The sequence below is a fragment of the Meleagris gallopavo genome, chromosome 7 (assembly GCF_905368555.1).
Source record: "Meleagris gallopavo chromosome 7, MGAL_WU_HG_1.1, whole genome shotgun sequence".
Classification (NCBI taxonomy): domain Eukaryota; kingdom Metazoa; phylum Chordata; class Aves; order Galliformes; family Phasianidae; genus Meleagris; species Meleagris gallopavo.
Genome location: NC_139410.1, coordinates 21,564,376 through 21,581,302, shown reverse-complemented (window position 1 = coordinate 21,581,302; position 16,927 = coordinate 21,564,376). Strand labels below are relative to the sequence as shown.

General features: G+C 63.1%; 3 protein-coding genes across 13 annotated transcripts in view; 2 read left to right on the top strand and 1 right to left on the bottom strand.

The window, feature by feature from the left end:
* The window catches only part of SPEG (striated muscle enriched protein kinase), a 31,047-nt gene extending 23,804 nt beyond the window's left edge, over positions 1–7,243 (top strand). For 4 of the 10 annotated variants that reach the window (XM_085228253.1, XM_085228246.1, XM_085228245.1 and 1 more), the window contains 12 exons: positions 91–2,266; positions 2,376–2,522; positions 2,598–2,714; positions 2,802–2,969; positions 3,305–3,427; positions 3,579–3,743; positions 3,921–4,533; positions 4,618–4,857; positions 4,928–5,151; positions 5,462–5,537; positions 5,727–5,876; positions 6,020–7,243. In XM_085228253.1, coding sequence (XP_085084379.1) covers positions 91–2,266; positions 2,376–2,522; positions 2,598–2,714; positions 2,802–2,969; positions 3,305–3,427; positions 3,579–3,743; positions 3,921–4,533; positions 4,618–4,857; positions 4,928–5,151; positions 5,462–5,537; positions 5,727–5,876; positions 6,020–6,227 — 4,407 coding nt within the window. In that variant the 3' untranslated portion in view covers positions 6,228–7,243. Of the gene's footprint in view, positions 1–90; positions 2,267–2,375; positions 2,523–2,597; positions 2,715–2,801; positions 2,970–3,304; positions 3,428–3,578; positions 3,744–3,920; positions 4,534–4,617; positions 4,858–4,927; positions 5,152–5,461; positions 5,559–5,726; positions 5,877–6,019 lie in introns of those variants that run through there. The other 6 variants (XM_085228247.1, XM_085228251.1, XM_085228248.1 and 3 more) reach the window with 6 other exon arrangements.
* Positions 7,244–7,650: 407 nt separating this feature from the next.
* GMPPA (GDP-mannose pyrophosphorylase A) lies at positions 7,651–11,755 on the top strand. Its single transcript, XM_085228263.1, has 12 exons — positions 7,651–7,693; positions 7,762–7,859; positions 7,934–8,037; positions 8,135–8,327; positions 8,461–8,520; positions 8,598–8,728; positions 9,393–9,527; positions 9,703–9,800; positions 9,935–9,981; positions 10,054–10,146; positions 10,227–10,395; positions 10,483–11,755. The coding sequence occupies exons 1-12, from the start codon at positions 7,651–7,653 to the stop codon at positions 10,581–10,583; spliced, it is 1,272 nt and encodes a 423-aa protein (XP_085084389.1). The 3' UTR covers positions 10,584–11,755.
* Positions 11,756–12,382: 627 nt separating this feature from the next.
* LOC104911763 (rac GTPase-activating protein 1-like) lies at positions 12,383–16,544 on the bottom strand. Of its 2 annotated transcripts, none has more exons than XM_085227797.1 (16): positions 16,115–16,544; positions 15,818–16,020; positions 15,617–15,741; positions 15,463–15,544; positions 15,300–15,353; positions 14,841–14,918; positions 14,631–14,751; positions 14,228–14,448; positions 13,968–14,129; positions 13,783–13,878; positions 13,524–13,716; positions 13,347–13,452; positions 13,126–13,258; positions 12,943–13,045; positions 12,747–12,864; positions 12,383–12,674 (listed from the first exon to the last, which is right to left on the bottom strand). In XM_085227797.1, the coding sequence occupies exons 1-16, from the start codon at positions 16,197–16,199 to the stop codon at positions 12,623–12,625; spliced, it is 1,932 nt and encodes a 643-aa protein (XP_085083923.1). In that variant the 5' UTR covers positions 16,200–16,544; the 3' UTR covers positions 12,383–12,622. The 2 variants fall into 2 exon arrangements, with proteins under 2 accessions (XP_085083923.1, XP_085083922.1); XM_085227796.1 differs by having other exon boundaries at positions 12,384–12,674; positions 14,228–14,388; positions 16,115–16,543.
* Between the last annotated feature and the right edge of the window lie 383 nt (positions 16,545–16,927).

Genomic DNA, 16,927 nt, shown 5'->3' with positions numbered 1-16,927 from the left:
GGGAGATGGGAGGAGGGCAACATGTACCATGCCATGCATGGTGCTGTGGTGCCTGCCTGGGCCTGACCCAGCCCTGTCTGTGGGCTGCAGCGCTCACAGATCAGCTACAAGTGCAACATGGTGCTGCGGCCGATCCCGGAGCTGCTGGAGGACACCTCCAACCACCTCTCCATCGCCGTGCCTCGCCACCTCAAGGAATCTCCAGCCCTCTCGTCCTCGTCAGATTCGGATGACCTGGACGAGCTGCCCTTCATCCCCATGCCGCACCAGGTGGAGTTCTCTGGCTCCCGCATGTCCCTCAATGAGATCCCCACGGATGATGAGATGCCGGGGCCAGCTGAGGGCCTGCGGCAGGAGGTGGCCATGCCAGGGGACGGCTCTGCCATGGAGTGGCAGAGCGAGGCCAAGGGAAAGGCTGTGCTGGCCCTGGGGAAGAGGCCGAGGGCCCCAGGGCCGCGGCGGCAGTGTGCAGAGGTGGAGGCACCCAGCTCCTCCGATGAGGAGGCCCCTGAGGCCCAGAAGCGGCTCGAGTATCCCCGCAAAGCCATGAGGAAGGGCTCCAGCCTGGAGTCCCCAGAGAGCGCCCGCCGGGGCGAGCTGAAGCGGGGCAGCTCGGCCGACAGTGCCCTGCTGAGCCGGCCTCCAGGCCTTGAGGAGGGGGCTGAGCTGGGCCGGGAACCTCGACGTGTCCTGGCCAAGGCGGCCTCCATGGAGCTGCCGCGGCGGCGGGGGGCCGAGGACGAGCACGCCCAGCGCCTGGAGCTGATGCGGCAGCGCCTGCTGCGGGGTGGCACCGCCGACGGCAAGGTCAGCGGCCTGCGGGGTCCGCTCCTGGAAACGCTTGGGGTCAGCCCCAACAAGAAGGGGCAATGGCCGCCCCGCATGGAGCAACTGGCACCCTCAGTGCCGCGGTTGGTGCGGGCAGCGTCCAGCGAGGCAGCCACGCCCCACCTGCTGCCCCCGGAGCGCGTCCTGCAGAAGAGCAGCTCCTTCAGCCACGGCGATGCTGAGCCTGTCGTCCGGCACCGCCGCTCCGGAGCGCCCCTGGAGATCCCAATGGCCCACGCTGAGATCCAGCGGCTCAAGGAGTCCCCGTCACTCTCGGCGCTCTCCGAGGCACGGCCCCAGGTGCCGGAGACCATGGTACCGCAGCCCCCTGCGGCCAAGGCTGCCCAGGAGAGGAGATCCAGCACCGAGGAGCGGGCCCAGTCCCAGGCCAGAGCTGCCACCACCACTGTGGGGAAGAAGCCAACGGAGGAAAAGGTGCCCACTAAGGCTGAAGCCACCAGAGCAACAGAGACCCCTGGGGTGGGGGCTGCCAGGCTCAGAGCAGCCACCCTGCAGCAGCCTTCGGCCCCTGGTGCTCGCACCCCTAAGATGTCCTCCTACGCGGAGGTGATGCAGGCAATGGGAGCCACGTGGGAGGGGGAGCTGGCCACCAAGGAAGCCCCCCGGCCCGCCTCTCCCACTGAGCCCCCTGCACCGGCACCAGCACCAGAGAAGAAAGAGGTGCAGCCCACCGGCTCCTCCAGCTCCCTGCTCATCCAGGACATTGACTCTGAGGAGGTCTTCGAGGCCAAATTCAAGCGGAGCCGTGAGTCATCCCTCAGCCGTGGGCTGAAGCTCCTCACCCGCTCCCGCTCGGAGGACCGGCACTTGGCCAGCCCCTCGGCCCGCGACGACGGCATTTACCGGCCCACACCAGCCGGCGTGCCCCTGGAGCTGCGCCGGAGCCAGCCCGCCGGCTTGGAGAAGTCCAAGTCGGTGCAGGACCTGCACGAGGTGGAGAAGGACAGCAGCTTCCTCCGCAGGATGTCTGTGCTCCTCAAGCGCACCCCACCCCCCGAGAGGAGGAAGAGCAAAGGCGAGGAAGGTGGCGGTGACACTCCGACCCGCGGGCGCCGCTTCTCCTGGAGTCTGGGCTTGGGCAGCTCCAAGGAGCGCAGGGACTCGGAGAGCCTCAAGTCGGAGCCGGGGGCTGGCGGGGAGTCGCCGGTGGTAGCAGTGCGGCGGAAGATCAGTGCCACTATGGAGCGGGTGTCCTCGCGGCTGCGCAGCCTGTCAGACGAGCGGCCCGAGGACGAGGGGCCGGGGGAGCTGGGTCAGCGGCGGCCCTCCCTGCTGCGCCGCTCCATCTCGGAGGGGGACAGCCTGCGACGGGTGGGCGTTGTGGCGCAGGACCAGGTGGGACCACCTCCGGCACCCGCACCATCCTCCGAGTCCCTGCGCTCGGAGGGCAGCACCCGCTCCACCGCCTCTGCCAAAGGTGAGCTGGGAGCACCCTGGGGCCGAGCTGCCTCAGCACGGCCACGCAGGCGTCCCGGTAGGTCCCCAGGAATCAGTCTGAGCCACCCTCTCCCCTCTTGTACCCGCAGGTGAGGGGCAGAAGCGGTCACGCTGGGAGCGCTGGGGGCTCTCCCGGACGAAGAAGGAGAAGGTGGCCTCACAGCCCAGCATCCCCTCCAGCCTGCTGCGGGAGGATGGCTCTGCAGCTGGGCGGCAGCATGCACCCAGCGAGTCAGGTAGGCATGACCGGCATATGAAGCACATGGGTCATCTCCGGACACCCCGTCCTTACCATGACCTCTGCTCTCCAGATTTCCCACCCATTTTTCACATCAAGCTGAAGGACCAGGTGCTCCTGGAGGGCGATGCCCTGACTCTTTGCTGCCTGCCTGCTGGCTGCCCGACCCCCAGAATTGTCTGGATGAAAGGTGGGGGCTGCTGCTGCCAGAGCTGCCTGAGTGAGTGGGTACCCAGGGAGCAGCTGTAGCACTGCTTTCCTCTGCTCCCCTTTGCAGATAAGCGGTCACTGCAGGCAGACAATGTGCTGAACATCATCTCCTGCAAGGACGGCCGCCAGATGCTCACCATCTCCAAGGTCTCCAGGAAGGATGCGGGGCTATATGAGTGTGCAGCCGCCAACACCCTGGGCACAGCCATCAGCTCCTGCACGCTGGCTGTGGCACGTAAGGACACGGGGGTGGGGGGATCTCAGGGGACAGAGGTGCTGCCCCACAGGGACAGAACACATGCCACGTGCTGGGGATTGTTTGCTCGGGCTGCTCGGGGCTGGCTCTGGCAGGAGGGATGCATGCTTAGGCACTGCTGCTAATATGGTGAAACAGCCATGGGGCTGGGGACTCTCTGGGGCAGAGCACTGGATCACTGCTCTGCACATCCCAACTAGGAGCTTCCAAGGCTTTTCAGGCTGCTGCTGCACAGGTATCTCCCTGTATGTCCAAGCCCACACACCCTTCTGCTGGCCAGGCATGCAGCCTGCCTACTATGTGTCCCCTGGCAGGGCTTCCTGGGCGGCCAGGCACCCCGGAGATCGCCCAGAAGTACAAGAACACGGTGCTGGTGCTGTGGAAGCCCGCAGAGAGCAAAGCCCCCTGCACCTACACGCTGGAGCACAGGCTGGAGGGTACGTGGCCAGTGAAATGTGGCCGCCCCCACTCTGCCTGGGGGCACCTTTGGCTGGGCTACAACGCTCACCCTTGCATGGATGGGTGCTGGAGGCCTGGGAAAGTGGGACAGGGTGCAGCCGGAACCTCATCATGCCTCCATGCCGGCAGGGGAGCACGAGTGGAAGTTGGTCAGCACTGGCATCACTGACTGCTACTTCAACGTGACAGAGCTGCCCCCTGGCAGCGCTGCCAAGTTCCGGGTGGCCTGCGTCAATAAGGCTGGGCAGGGGCCTTACAGCACCCCATCAGGCAAAGTGCATCTGGAGGCAATGGGTAAGCCAGCTGTTCCCGTAGGGTAGTGCCCACTGTGAGCCCCGTGGCATGGGGATGCAGCAGCATGGTGCTTTGGGGGCTTTTCCTCCAGGGATTTAGACAGTGGGATGCTGCTTGCACCCTGCTCCTGGATACACATACCACAACTCTGCTCGTGGTTCTCCTTCCTCCCTGCAGACTCCCATGCTGCTCCAGCCAAGAACACTGCCATCCCCGTGCCTGACAAGGCAGCTTCCAGCCGGTCAACCCAAACACCCCAGGCACAGTTGGAGCCCCCGGCCCCAGGGCTGCCCCCAACCACACCACCTCGCAAGCACAAGGCAGTTCTGCAGAAGCCTGAGCAGCCACTGCAGCCATGTGTCCCTGAGGGGGCGCAGCCAGACCCCAAGCTCCCACCCAACATCACTGTCTGCGAGCCCCCAGAGCTGGTGTTCACTGCCCCTCAGACTGCTGCCATGCCCCACACAGGCACCACTGCTGCTCCCATGGACACATCTGCTCCCACCTTGCCCACGCGGGTGTCCCACCAACCCAGGGCACCCTCTCCATCCAGACCCTCCCCTGCTCCCTCGGCATCCACCACCCCCAACACTGCACCCACCAGGAAGATGCCCCCCTACATGGTCACGTCCTTCGTCTCTATGCCCCCCGCCTCGCCCCCTGCCCAGGAGGCACCTGCCTCCACCCTGTCCTCCAAGGAACCCTCAGGTGACAGCAGGGCCCCGGACGGCACGGCACTGCGGCAGGGTGTCCCCCAGAAGCCATACACCTTCCTGGATGAGAAAGCGAGGTGAGGAAGCGAGGGGGGGTGTGCTGTGCCAGGGTTCCCCTGGAGCATCCTGCACAGGGGGCTGAACAAGACACTGTGCCTCAGGGGCCGCTTTGGGGTAATTCGGCTATGCAAGGAGAACGCCACAGGAAAGCTCTTCATGGCCAAGATTGTGCCCTACGAGGCAGAGAGGAAGCAGAGCGTGCTGCAGGAGTATGAGATCCTGAAGGCACTGCATCACGAGCGGATCATGGCCCTACACGAGGCGTACATCACCCCTCGCTATCTGGTGCTCATCTGTGAGAACTGTGCTGGCAAGGAGATCCTCTACAGCATTGTGGACAGGTCCAGGGGGTGGGGGTGGCAGGGTTTGGGGGCCCAGTGTGGGAACCCTGCTCATGTCCCCTATCCCCAGGTTTCGCTACTCAGAGGATGACGTGGTGAGCTATGTCCTGCAGCTGCTGCAGGGCCTTGAGTACCTGCATGGCCGCCGCATTGTGCACCTTGACATCAAGCCTGACAACGTTGTGGTCTCGGGCACAAACGCTCTCAAGATCATTGATTTTGGCAGCGCCCAGACCTACAACCCCCTGGTGTTGCGGCAGCTGGGGCGACGTGTGGGCACACTGGAGTACATGTGTGAGTGAGGCATGCTGTGCCTGTGCACGGAGCCTGGGGAGCCGAGAGGTGCCTGGGGAAGCTGAATAGTGGTTGGGATGCTGGGGGTATCTAGAGGGGACTGTTGGGCTCAGTGGGAGCATTTGGGTGTCTGTGGGGCAATTGGGGTACCTGATGCTGGGTTGTGTTGGGGTGTCAGCAAGGGGTGCTGGGAGGGAAAAAGGGTGGGGTGTTGGTGGTGCTGTGTTGGCTGTGGCTGTTGGGGGTGCTGTACTAGGGGTGCTGGGTTTGGCTGCTGTGCATATGACAGAGCTGCTCACTCTGTCTGCAGCGCCAGAAGTGGTGAAAGGCGACCCGGTGGGCTCCGCTGCGGATGTTTGGGGTGTTGGCGTCCTCACCTACATCATGTAAGAGAAGGGGACTTGGGGGTGAGCATCTGAGATGTAGCAATCCCCATGAAGGGCCGCCAGGCTAGGGGGGGATGCTGTAGCCCTACAGACTGTTCTCAGCTGGATGTTTGTCCCACATGGGGATTGGGTGGGTGCTCGGTGCCCTCTCACCACTGTGCCCAACCCGTGCCACTTGTTCTCTCCCAGGCTGAGTGGGCGGTCGCCATTCTTTGAACTGGACCCCATTGAGACAGAGAACCGCATCCTGGCAGGACGCTTCGATGCCTTCAAGCTGTACCCCAACGTCTCACAGAGCGCTGCCCTCTTCATTCGCAAGGTCCTCACCGTCCATCCCTGGTGAGTGCCTCCTGAGCCCCATCCCTGCTTGGGAATACTGAGGGGGACACCCAGGGGGTCTTGGAGGGAGGTACTGGTGTTTGGCTTGGGGACAGTGTGGAGGTGGTGGGCACCCCGTGGTCTCTGACACTGAGCTGCCGCAGGAGCCGCCCCACAGTGAAGGACTGCTTCGCCAACACCTGGCTCCAGGATGCCTACCTGATGAAGCTGCGCCGCCAGACTCTCACTTTCACCACCAATCGCCTCAAGGAGTTCCTGGTGGAGCACCAGCGGCGCCGTGGCGAGGCTGTCACCAAGCACAAGGTCTTACTCCGCTCCTACCAGGGCAGCCAGCCACCAGGGCCGCAGTAGCCATGAGGGGTGAGGAGCCAGAGGAACATTCCAGGGGCCGCGGGACAGGGCGGCCAAGGAGCCAGGATGAGCCCACGGACCCCACCTGCCAGGGATGCCGGCAGGGCAGGACAGGGACAGAGACGAGTGGCGTCTTTCAGTGGAGTCTTGAAGAAGAGTTTCTGGAAAATGGTGCCCCAGCTGGGGTCAGATGGCGATGCTGGAATGGATGGAGAATGTGGCAGAGGGTTGGGGGAAGAATGTGATGGGGACAGGATGGAGATGGGGGTCTGGAAGATCTGCCAGCATGCCGGCCAGCCTAGGCCACGTGGTCAGTGGGGGACTGGCCCCAAAATGTGGCCGCCCCTGCAGTGTCCAGCGCAGCCACGTGCCTTACCCGCAGCCCGTGGCTCCCACTGTCACGACACAGGGGGACAAGGGGTGGCCCCATCCCCTAACATAGACTGGGGATGCCCACGGTCAGTGTGCTTTGCACGGGAGTGCCGAAGACAGAGGCTGCTCCGCTGGGCTGCGCAGAGGGGCCAACCGGCAGCACAGGCCTGCTCCTGCTCTAGAGGGCTGCAGCCCAGGCCCCACACCGGTGCCTTCCCTGGGCTACACATGCTCTGCACCTACTCAGGCCCACACTGCTCTTGCTTCTGGGGGCACCCCGAGCAGGAAGAGATGCTTGCAGCCGCCCGTACCCAAGACGTCCCGTGCAACCCCTCCCGCCCCACGTGCAACTCCACATGTGCCTTGCTGAACCACACACCCCACGCACACGCGTGCCCTCGCACACACACGCTGCCCTGCGGGGTGCTCCATGCTGTGCGGACCCCATCACCTCCCCTGGGTGCCCCCGGCTGGGGCAGCACTGGGCAACTGCACTGCAGCGACTGGACTTTATGGATAGCGGGGAGAAGTTCTGCCCCTGCTCTGTGCCCCCGCCTCTCTGCCAGGCCTCAGAGTCGCTGCTGTCCCTGCGAGCCGAAGCGAGTGCCGTGCCAGAGCAGCAATAAAGGCCCTGAGCAGCCCGAGTCTGTCTGCGTGCCTCTGTGGGAGGGGTAGCGTGGCTACGGGGTGGGGACAGCCTGAGGGGGCCTCAGCTCAGGGGCCAGCTGAGGGCTGGGAGCAGCAGCGGCTCAGGGCTGGCTGCGCACACACACAACGCGTTCCCTCACGCCCGCACCACCAGGCCTCGCTCACAACCCGCATCGCAACGGCCCCACGCACAAGCGCACACCCACACGCCCCGCACACGCATGCGTACAGCCACGCCCTAAACTCGCGCGCGCGGCCGCTCTAGCAGCGCTACGGCGCCCCCTCGCGGGCGGCGGGCGCGGCGCCGGGGAGCGGGGCGGCGCCGTCGGTGACGCGGCGGCGCCGTCGGAGCGCGCTGATGTGTCCCGGAAGTGCCGCGCCGAGCCGGGGCAGCCGTGCCGTCATGCCGCTGAAGGCCGTGATCCTCATCGGGGGCCCGCAGAAGGGTAAGTGGCCGGGCTCCGCGGGGCTGTCGGCCCACGCCCGGGCCCCGCCGACCCGCTGTGCACCGCAGGCACCCGCTTCCGGCCGCTCTCCTTCGAGGTGCCCAAGCCGCTGTTCCCCGTGGCCGGCGTGCCGATGGTGCAGCACCACATCGAGGCGTGCGCCAAGGTACGCGGGGGCCGCGCTGAGCCGGGCCGGGCCGGGCGCCGCGCAGGAGCTGCCCTCCCACTGTGCCCCCGCAGGTGCCCGGCCTGAAGGAGATCTTGCTGATGGGCTTCTACCAGCCCCACGAGGCCCTCAGCCGCTTCCTGGCGGCGGCCCAGCAGGAATTCAGGATTCCCATCAGGTGGGTGCTCTGCCGGGTGCCCCCCTTGGCTCTGCTTGTCCTTCTCACCCGCCCCTAAGCTAAGCACGCCTATCCCTGAGCCCTCTCTCCCTCGCAGGTACCTCCAAGAGTATGCGGCTCTGGGCACGGCTGGGGGCATCTACCACTTCCGTGATCAGATCCTGGCAGGTGGTGCTGATGCATTCTTCGTCCTCAACGCGGACGTGTGTTCCGAGTTCCCCTTGCAGGAGATGCTGGACTTTCGACTGCAGCACGGTGACAAGGACAGCTTCGTCATCCTGGGCACCACGGTGCGTGGCAGGGACAGGGAGCGATGCAGCTGTGGCATGGGCTTGGCTGGAAGCTGTTGGATGAGGCCCAGGCTGTGAGCTCTGCTCTCACCCACTTGCTGCTCCCCTGGCACTGACACTCCCCACTCTGCAGGCCAACAGGACGCAGGCTCTGAATTATGGCTGCATCGTGGCCAACACGGACACGCAAGAGGTAGATGAAAGCAAAGAGTGAACAGTAAATTTGGTGCTGAGGTTCTGCCCTGGCCCTCACATCTCTCCTTCACTCAGGTCCAGCACTACGTTGAGAAGCCCAGCACGTTTGTCAGTGAGATTATCAACTGTGGCATCTATCTGTTCACACCAGCTATCTTCCAGCACATTGGCGAAGTCTTCCAAAGGAACCAGCAGGAGCTAGCGCTGTGAGAGCCCCTTTCTGCCCTGTGTCTCTCCTACCCCACTGCTTCCCAGGCCTGCAGCAGCACACTCATCCTCCATTCTTTCTCTATCTTCTTTCCTCCTTTGCCATCACTCACTTGTTTCCTGGTCCTGCACCAGCTGTCCTTACCTTGGGTAAGTCAGTCCTTCTGTGTCTGTGATGGCTGCTTTGTGCTGGATTGTGCCTAGTGGTAATGCGTGCTTTTCTCCCTGCTACAGCCCTGCAAGGCTGTCCTGTGCATCTCTTCCTGATGCCTTTTCCCTTCCTTTCCTCCCATCCCATTCTCATACAGCTCTGGACAAGGGGCTGAGCAAGCTTTTCAACTGGGAGCACTCTGCTTCCCCTTTCAGCTCTCTGCACCAGTAGCCTGTCACCTCTGCCACCACCCAGCATCAATCCTGCTGTGCAGGGCTCTGGGCTAGGTGACAGTATCTGCCACACCTACACCAACCTGGGTTGGGTGGAGGTCTTGCACCATCCACTTCTGGCACAGAACTTATTCCAGCTAGCAGAGTAACTGTAGGCTTGGCAGGGATGACCCTGTCTCTGGGGAGAAGTGCACATCTAGGAAGGAGTCCCCCAGATTTGGAGGGGGTCTGCCTGAGTCCCCTGCTGGGGCAGGGATCTAAGAGACCTCTTGCTTGCAGAGAGGAGAGCTCCAATGGCTGGCAGCGTGCCGAAGTGATCCGGCTGGAGCAGGATGTGTTCACGGCCCTGGCTGGGAGCGGTAAACTCTACGTCTACAAAACTGATGGCTTCTGGAGCCAGATCAAATCAGCTGGGTAAGAGCTTTGGGTAGTGCAGCAGGAGCTCTGAGTAAGTTGTGCCAGATGTGGGAGAGGCAGATGCCCAGACAGAGCCTGGTGGATGGGTGGGATGGCAGGTACTGAATTCAGACTCTCCTCTGTCCTGAAGGCACCAGAGACAATAACAAAATCTTTTACTTTTTCTCTCCAGCTCTGCTATCTATGCCAGTCGTCTCTATCTGAACCAGTACAGCCAAAGCCACCCAGAGAGGCTGGCCCAAAACAAACCTGGAGGCCCTATCATCCGAGGTACTTCACAGACATCTCCCCAGAGCCTGGGAGCTGCCTCATGTAGCCAGGATCCACAGACAGCTCTTCCCATGCTCTCAGAGCCAGGTGCTCATCTGGGCTGCTTCCCTTGACATAGCTGCCTTGTGTTGCAGGGAACGTGTACATCCACCCTACAGCTTCTGTTGACAGCACAGCAGTGGTGAGTGCAGGGAGACCACGGGGTTGAGGACACCACTGTCCATGACCTTACCACAATCCTCTGTCTTCACAGCTAGGCCCCAACGTCTCCATTGGGGAAGGAGTGACGGTGGGAGCTGGCGTGCGCATACGTGAGTCCATCATCCTGCATGGGGCCTCACTGCACGTAAGTAGGGTTTGCCGTTGGGCAGGGGTGGTCTCCTCTTCAGCCCCCTGCTGCACCCCTCATTCACCACTGTACTCCAGGACCACACCTGTGTCCTCAATACCATCGTGGGCTGGGACAGCACCATTGGGCGCTGGGCCCGGGTTGAAGGGACACCCAGCGACCCCAACCCCAACGATCCCTATGCCAAAATTGACAGCGAGACACTCTTCCGTGACGGCCGCCTCACGCCTTCCATCACAATCCTGGGTAAGTACATCCCAGCCCTACACCAGGTCCTACAGTGTGAGTCAGGGTCCTCTCCCTCTTCTTAAACTCCTCACGCTCTCCCTGTAGGCTGCAGCGTTACCATCCCTGCTGAGGTTGTTATTCTCAATTCCATCGTCCTTCCTCACAAGGAGCTGAGCCGCAGCTACAAGAACCAGATCATCCTGTGAGTCAGCTGCTTGCTGGGGTGGGGTGGCCACTGCCAGCCCCCAGAAAGGGCTTCACCTCCTGGGGGCTCCCAGCACTCCAGAGAGCCAGGTGTGGGAACCTTGCAAGTGCCTGAAGCCAGCTCCAGATAGACATTAAAGCTGGTGAGCAGTCAGCCTCACATGCTGCTTCTCTTGCAGCCCAGGGGTCTGGGTGAGGCTTTGGACCTACACAGGGCCCTTGGCTCCAGGCCAGCTGCTGGCTGAGCAGAACACCTGCTCCCTGCGGCATCTTAGGTCCCGTACTCTGGGTACTGCCATACCGAAGGGCACTACCGGCACGGCCTTGCCCTGGAAAACTTGGTACTCCTGCCCCAGCTCTTCAACAGCTGCTCTTTCCAACTCCTCATAAGGTGTTGGCCCATCCCAGGGGAGCCTTTGAATGTGCCTATTCTGCCCGAACATCCCACCCAGCATAAGCCTGGTGGGAGGATTCAGCAGTGTAATTGCAATAGCCTGAGCTGGACTTCTGCCTACCATGGGGCAATGCCAGCAGCATTGGGCTGGTCTAACAGCACTGGATGGGATAGCAAGCTGTCACATCACTACTGGCCCTGGAGGTAGCTGTGAGAGTACCTACTCCCACAGAAGCACCTTCATACAAAGGCTTGGTGTGAGGCAGAGCTGGCAGCCTGTGCTCTCATCAGGCTGTAACCTGCACAGGTAGCAGTAGGGCAATGGCTCCCTGCCTTCCTGGGGGCCTCACTGCATGCCTGCCCTTACACCAGCGATGGCCACAGGAGCAATCATCTCACTTGTGTGCAGGGGGCAGAGAGATCTACCACCTTGCTGCAGCTTGTAAAACCTGTTTTTATTGAAGGCAGCTCACTGCGGATCCTGGCACATAGTAGAAACCAGTGCTGCCCTTTATCCACTTATCTCCCTGCCTTCCCTCCATGTCATGCAGCTCTGCGCTAAAGTCCTGCGTGCTGCCGAGGGCACATCACGCCTCACTTCCCACCAGGCAGTGCATTAGGGATTCTCCATCCATCCCATACCACCCCAGCTGGATGGATTTGTAGCAAATCCTTGCTCCCAGCCTTGTGCATTCCTTTGCCAGCTCTGCTGTGGTCCTGGGTGGGGATTAGCTGTTCCCTGACTTTAAGCACATTAAACTCTTTCAGTTTTGCCTCTGCCTTGGATGTGCTAATTTTCTTGCCCTCTGGTGAACACCCCTGCATTGAGGGGAGCTGAGCCAAAGTACTTGCTCCCTTCTGATTTTTTTTTTTTTTTTTTTCCTGTGTCCCATATCTGCCCTGGGTTTTAGTATGGACAAAGGTTTCTCAGCTGCTGGACATGGCTCTGGCAGTTTTTCCCCCTGTTGTGCAAGGCCCCTTTTCCTTAAGTAACCCCTTTACTGCCTGTTCCTTGTGCTACATTATAGGTGTCGGGGGAGGGGGGAAAAAACAAGCCCTACCTGGGCCATTGCCCATCTACCCACTCTGCTGCAAGCAGAGCCTTGCATACTTCTGCTGCATGTTGCAGCTCTGCTGAAGGGGAGGAAGGAGTTAAAAGGGGCCCTGAGTTAAAAGGAAGGTGGGAAGTCTTGAGGCTGTTCTGCCCTTAGCAGCAGCTCTGATTACTGGAGACCATCAGCATCTGGGCTGACAAGGGGCCCCTCAGTAGAGGGGCTGCAGGGGGCCCTGTCTTTCCCTCCCTGCCCACCCAGCCCAGGAGTGATGGCAGCTGCCTTGTCCCTGTAGAAACAGGATGCTGGGGACTGCTGTGCACAGTGCTTTCAGCACAGCTCTTGCCCACTGAGCCCTCAGCCCAGCCCAATCCTGTCCACACAACCTGGAGCTCTCGTGCTGCAGATGCCACTCACACCCAGGCCAATTTTGCTGCAAACATTTAATACAAACCAACCACCAAGCCCAGTGTGGGGCATCATCCCTGTACCACCCAAAGCTACAGGGAAGCTGAGCACCACAGGCCCACGCTGCCCTCCTCTTTCTCTTCCTCCTTGCTATTCTGGCACCAGCTCCATCCCTAGGGAGCCACAGCTACACTGGAGAGGGGAAGAACCGCCCCACCTTCCCAGGGTCTGCCCTCTGCCTGCGGGGGAACACGGGAGATGAGTCAGGATGCAAGGCAGGCACCCCCACACTCCCCTCCAGCAGCACTCACGGTGCCTGGGTGGCTGTGCCCACGCAGCTCCGCAGGGCACCAGGCAGGCAGCACGTCCTGGTAGGGCTCAGCTGCCCCACGTGTGGCTCTGGGGCGGCGATGGGGCAGAACAGCGGCTCTGCAGGACACAGGGTGGGTCAGGGGTAAGGGGTCACATCCTGGCTCTGCTGTGACTACGAGAGTCCCGCACGCTCACCGTGTTTGCTGCTTGGATCTGGTGTTGGCACCGGGTTCTCTTCTTCTGTCCCCACAAAACCCCTCCAGAAGTCAGATGGCAGTGCCAGGAGCCGAGCCACCACCTGTACAGAAGGAGGAATGGAGACTGGAGGAAGGGGCCGGCAGCACCGGTGGCAGCACCTGCAGCCTGTGCTCCACTCACCTTGCACTGCCGCGGTGTGTCCTCCATGATGGCCAGTGGTGTGGGGTTGGCGGAGCCATGCCCCACCAGCGTGGGGCCAAAGACACGGGAGAGGTTGAGGACATCCATCTTGCAGTCGGGGCTGCGTGACACCCTGTGAGGGGATAGGGTGGGCACAGGGCTTGGCTGTAGGGCGCCCACGTCCGCGTGTGGGGTGGGGGCTGGAGTTCTGCAGCCCTCACCTCAGCAGGTGCAGCATGAGGAAGGCCAGCGTGTCCCTGTTGGCGGCAGGCAGCTTGCCCACCACGTGCCGCAGGGCCGTGTCGCAGGCGGCCTCGTCGGGGATGTCTGCGCAGGCACTGGGTGTTACCGGAGCGGAGCGGCCCCCGCCCCATCCGAATCCCCACATCCCCGCTCACCGGCAGCCCGCAGGAAGGCCGGGTGCAGACCGAAAGTGACCAGCGGCTCCTTGAGGCTCCGCAGGAAGTCCTTGAGCACGCTGCACACCACGTGGATGTCGGCCACGCCGCTCGGGGTCTCCTCGCCGCGCAGCAGCCGCCGCTTCCACTCCCGCACCAGCGGCTCCGCGCCCGGCACCCGGTACAGCCCAGCCTGCGGGGACCGAGCGGCTCAGCCTGCGGGGAGCACGGCCTCACCCCACGCCGCCACGTCCCCTACCTCGGCCAGGCCTCGCTTCTCCACCTCGGTCACGCACTGCACCACCAGCGCGGGGATCAGCGGAGCGGTCGGGGGGGCGAAGTCGGCCAGCACACCCTGGAGAGGGGGGACAACGAGAAGGGAGGGCAGCGCTGGGCCCGCTCAGCGCCCAGCCGCGGTGCCCGGGGACGCGGCCACCCGCTCACCTCGCGGGGCCGGGGCTGTGGGCGAGGCCGGGCGGTGCACGGCCCGGGGCAGCGCTCCCGGCACTTGGGGTGCAGCAGCAGCTGGCACTGGCGGCACCTGAGCGCAGCCCTCCCGAAGCGCAGGCGGGAGCTACAGGCACCGCAGGGCTCCGGGCGGATGACCTGGGGTGGGGAGATGGGGTGAGGGCCCAGCACTGCTCTGCCGTGCTGGCTCCCCTCACCATAGGGGCCAATGAAAAGAGAGGGTGCTCGGCACGCACCATTTTGGAGGAGAAGTGGTGCTGGGGGGACGGGAGATCGGGTGGAGGGGAGTGAGGGGGGCCCGGCGCTGGCTGCCCCGCAGAGCTGCCCTCAGCCTGGCTCTCCTGTGCCGATGCACGGCCACCCCGATCCTTGCTGGTGCCCCACACTGTGGTCAGCTCTGCAGAGAGAAGGAGCAGTGCAGGGATCCCCAAAGCCAAGGGATGTGGGAGGCTCCCCGCTTCCTGGGAATCCATCAGCCCCCCAGTGGGGACGGAGGGGCATGGCACATCCAAAGGACCTCAGTGCCACACAACCATCCCCCAGCTGATCTCCCCTGCAATGGAAGCACCCCAGTTCCAGTCTCACTTCCCCCGCACAAGCATCCTGCTTGCGCCCAAGCCCCCTGCCCCCCACCATGACCTGCATGCGTGGAGATGCGGTGTCCCTGGCGCGAGCAGCGGCGTGGCACCAGCACAGGAGGAGGGGGGCTGCGGGCAGACTCCAGAACCTCAGCAGGATGGGGCACAGGGGGGATGGTCTCCTGTGAAGCGGGGACAGTGAGGAGGTGCCTGGCTGCAGCCCCACAGGTTGTGCTCAGTCAGCTGCCCAGCCCAGGGGATCTCCACTCACAATGCTGGAGGGTGCCACAGAAGAACGGTGCCGCTTTGCCACAACCACAGGGCCAACCTGAGGGGCCAAGGACAGGCGCTGGGGACAGAACAAAAGTATTGATGAAGAGCAGACAGAACCTCTCCCTATCTGCCCACCAAGCACCCAGATGCAATGGTTTCAGCCCCCCAAAATCTGGCTGCATCCAGACCCCACAGCAGCCACGGAGGAACCCAGACCTGGGCAGCAGGAGCAGGGCTGCAATGCAGAGCAGCACATGGGATGCCCACACGTGGGGATGAATTATTAAGGAGCCCAGCTGGGCCACAGCACAGGGTAATGGAGTTTCTATTGATTGCAAAGGTTTGCTGAGAGACTGCGCTCCCAGCCCAGCAGCAATACATTAACCCCCTGCCAGGTTCCTCACAGCCCTCTGCGCAGGGATGGGAGATATCATGCCCCAGCATCCCTCCTACATACCTGTCTCTCCTGGGCCTTGCGCTTCAGAGCCCGCACGACCATCAGATCAACATCCTGAAAGACAGCAGAGACGCTGGCGTTTGCCAGGCCAACAGCACCCCAGCACCTGAGCTCTGCCCATCACCATGGGCAGTTCCTGAAGTTCCCCCAGGTCACTCCTCACCACATCATCCTCAGTGCGGTCATAACTGATGTCTGAGTGGGACAGGAGGGACTGGCACTGTGACTCATCCACAGCAGACGACCTGTAAAAAGAGCTTGGTGTCAGCACGGCTGGGGCACCCCCAACCCTGCCCAGTTTCCCCAGCCCCACTCACCTCCTGCCTGCTGCCAGGGCTGTCCCCAGACGCCATCCAGCCAGGGCACTGAGAACAGAGAACTGCTCTTCACTGCTCCACGGCTCCTGCATCAGCAGCTCAAGCACCAGCTGCAGCCTGCGCTCCTGTGACCCAAACAGAGTGGCATGAGGCAAGCACTCCCAGCACCCCTGGTGCATGCCAGCTGTCAGCCCAGCAGACCTGTTTCTCCAGCTCAGCCTCTGCGCGGTGCCGCTTCTTCATCTCCACCTCCACCTGGTTGCGGGCGTGCTTCAGCTTCACCTCCAGCGCCGCTCGCTCAGCCTCAGCACGGGCCAGATGCTCCTGGGCACGCTTCCTGTCCTTCTCCAGCCAGCAGCACCGCTGGCGTGTCGCCTCAAAGCCGCGCACAACGCGGATGAAGTCTGCAGGTAACAGCAGTAGGTGGTAAACCGAGCTGGAGGCCGCCCCCCAGAACCCCCCCCACGAGCCCCACACAGAGATGCCCCACACACTGACCTTCCTCCAGGTGTCCGTCCAGCTCCAGCAGCTGCCGTGCCCGCTCCAGCTGGGCCAGCAGCCGACCGCAGCGCCGCCGCAGCATCGTGCCCCGATGGGCGGATAGACGGGACGCACCGCACACCCCCTACCCTCCTCCGCCGCTGCAATCGTGCTCCGCCCCGGGACAGCGCAGGCTCTGGGGGGCAAGGGGCCCTCTCTGCCGGCCTATGTGGGCCGGGGGCCGGGGTGGAGCCCGGCCCGGCCCCGCCTCCCGCAGCCCCGACGGCTCCCGGCGCGGGGCCCGCGGCTCCCACGGCTTCGGTGCTCCCGGCAGGGCTATGTCCTGCAGATGGAGCCACCTCCCTGCCGCAAAGCCCTGCTGCTGTCCGGGCCCGCTGGGATTTTGTACCCCACAGGACCCCCGCCCTGCGCACCCTCTCTGACAAAGTTTCCAATCCCTCTGTCCCAGAGCAGGGGCTCTGAACGGGTTGGTGGTGCCTTTGCTGAATGGCAGCCACCCCTCCTTGATGCCTGTTCCGACCTGCTGCAGATGCCGGGAATAGCAGTGGGGCTGACGGCAGGGCTGGGCGTGCAGAGGGGCCCCGTGCAAACGCGCACACACATACACACTGGCTGGGTCTCACCTGCTCTCACATCTCTCCGGCTACCTCTTTGTGCCCCTAGCACCTCAGTGCCTCCAGGCACTGAAAAGGGAGAGGGGGTGGACAGGGCGGGTAGTACCTCACGTCGCAGGATGGCTTAGAGACACAAAGAGGCACCAGCATGGGCTCATTATGTAGGGTCCAAGTGAGCAGGACTTAGAGCAGAGCC

What these genes read in the sequence shown, in the direction of transcription:
- GMPPA (XM_085228263.1), top strand. Translation starts at nt 7,651, where the DNA reads ATGCCGCTGAAGGCCGTGATCCTCATCGGGGGCCCGCAGAAGG. An exon ending in CTGTTGACAGCACAGCAGTG is followed by an intron (nt 9,982 to 10,053) that starts GTGAGTGCAGGG and finishes CTGTCTTCACAG; the next exon opens with CTAGGCCCCAACGTCTCCAT. An exon ending in GCCTTCCATCACAATCCTGG is followed by an intron (nt 10,396 to 10,482) that starts GTAAGTACATCC and finishes CTCTCCCTGTAG; the next exon opens with GCTGCAGCGTTACCATCCCT.
- LOC104911763 (XM_085227797.1), bottom strand. Translation starts at nt 16,199, where the DNA reads ATGCTGCGGCGGCGCTGCGGTCGGCTGCTGGCCCAGCTGGAGCGGGCA. An exon ending in GCAAGGCCCAGGAGAGACAG is followed by an intron (nt 14,919 to 15,299) that starts GTATGTAGGAGG and finishes TTCTGTCCCCAG; the next exon opens with CGCCTGTCCTTGGCCCCTCA. An exon ending in AGATCCAAGCAGCAAACACG is followed by an intron (nt 12,865 to 12,942) that starts GTGAGCGTGCGG and finishes TGTGTCCTGCAG; the next exon opens with AGCCGCTGTTCTGCCCCATC.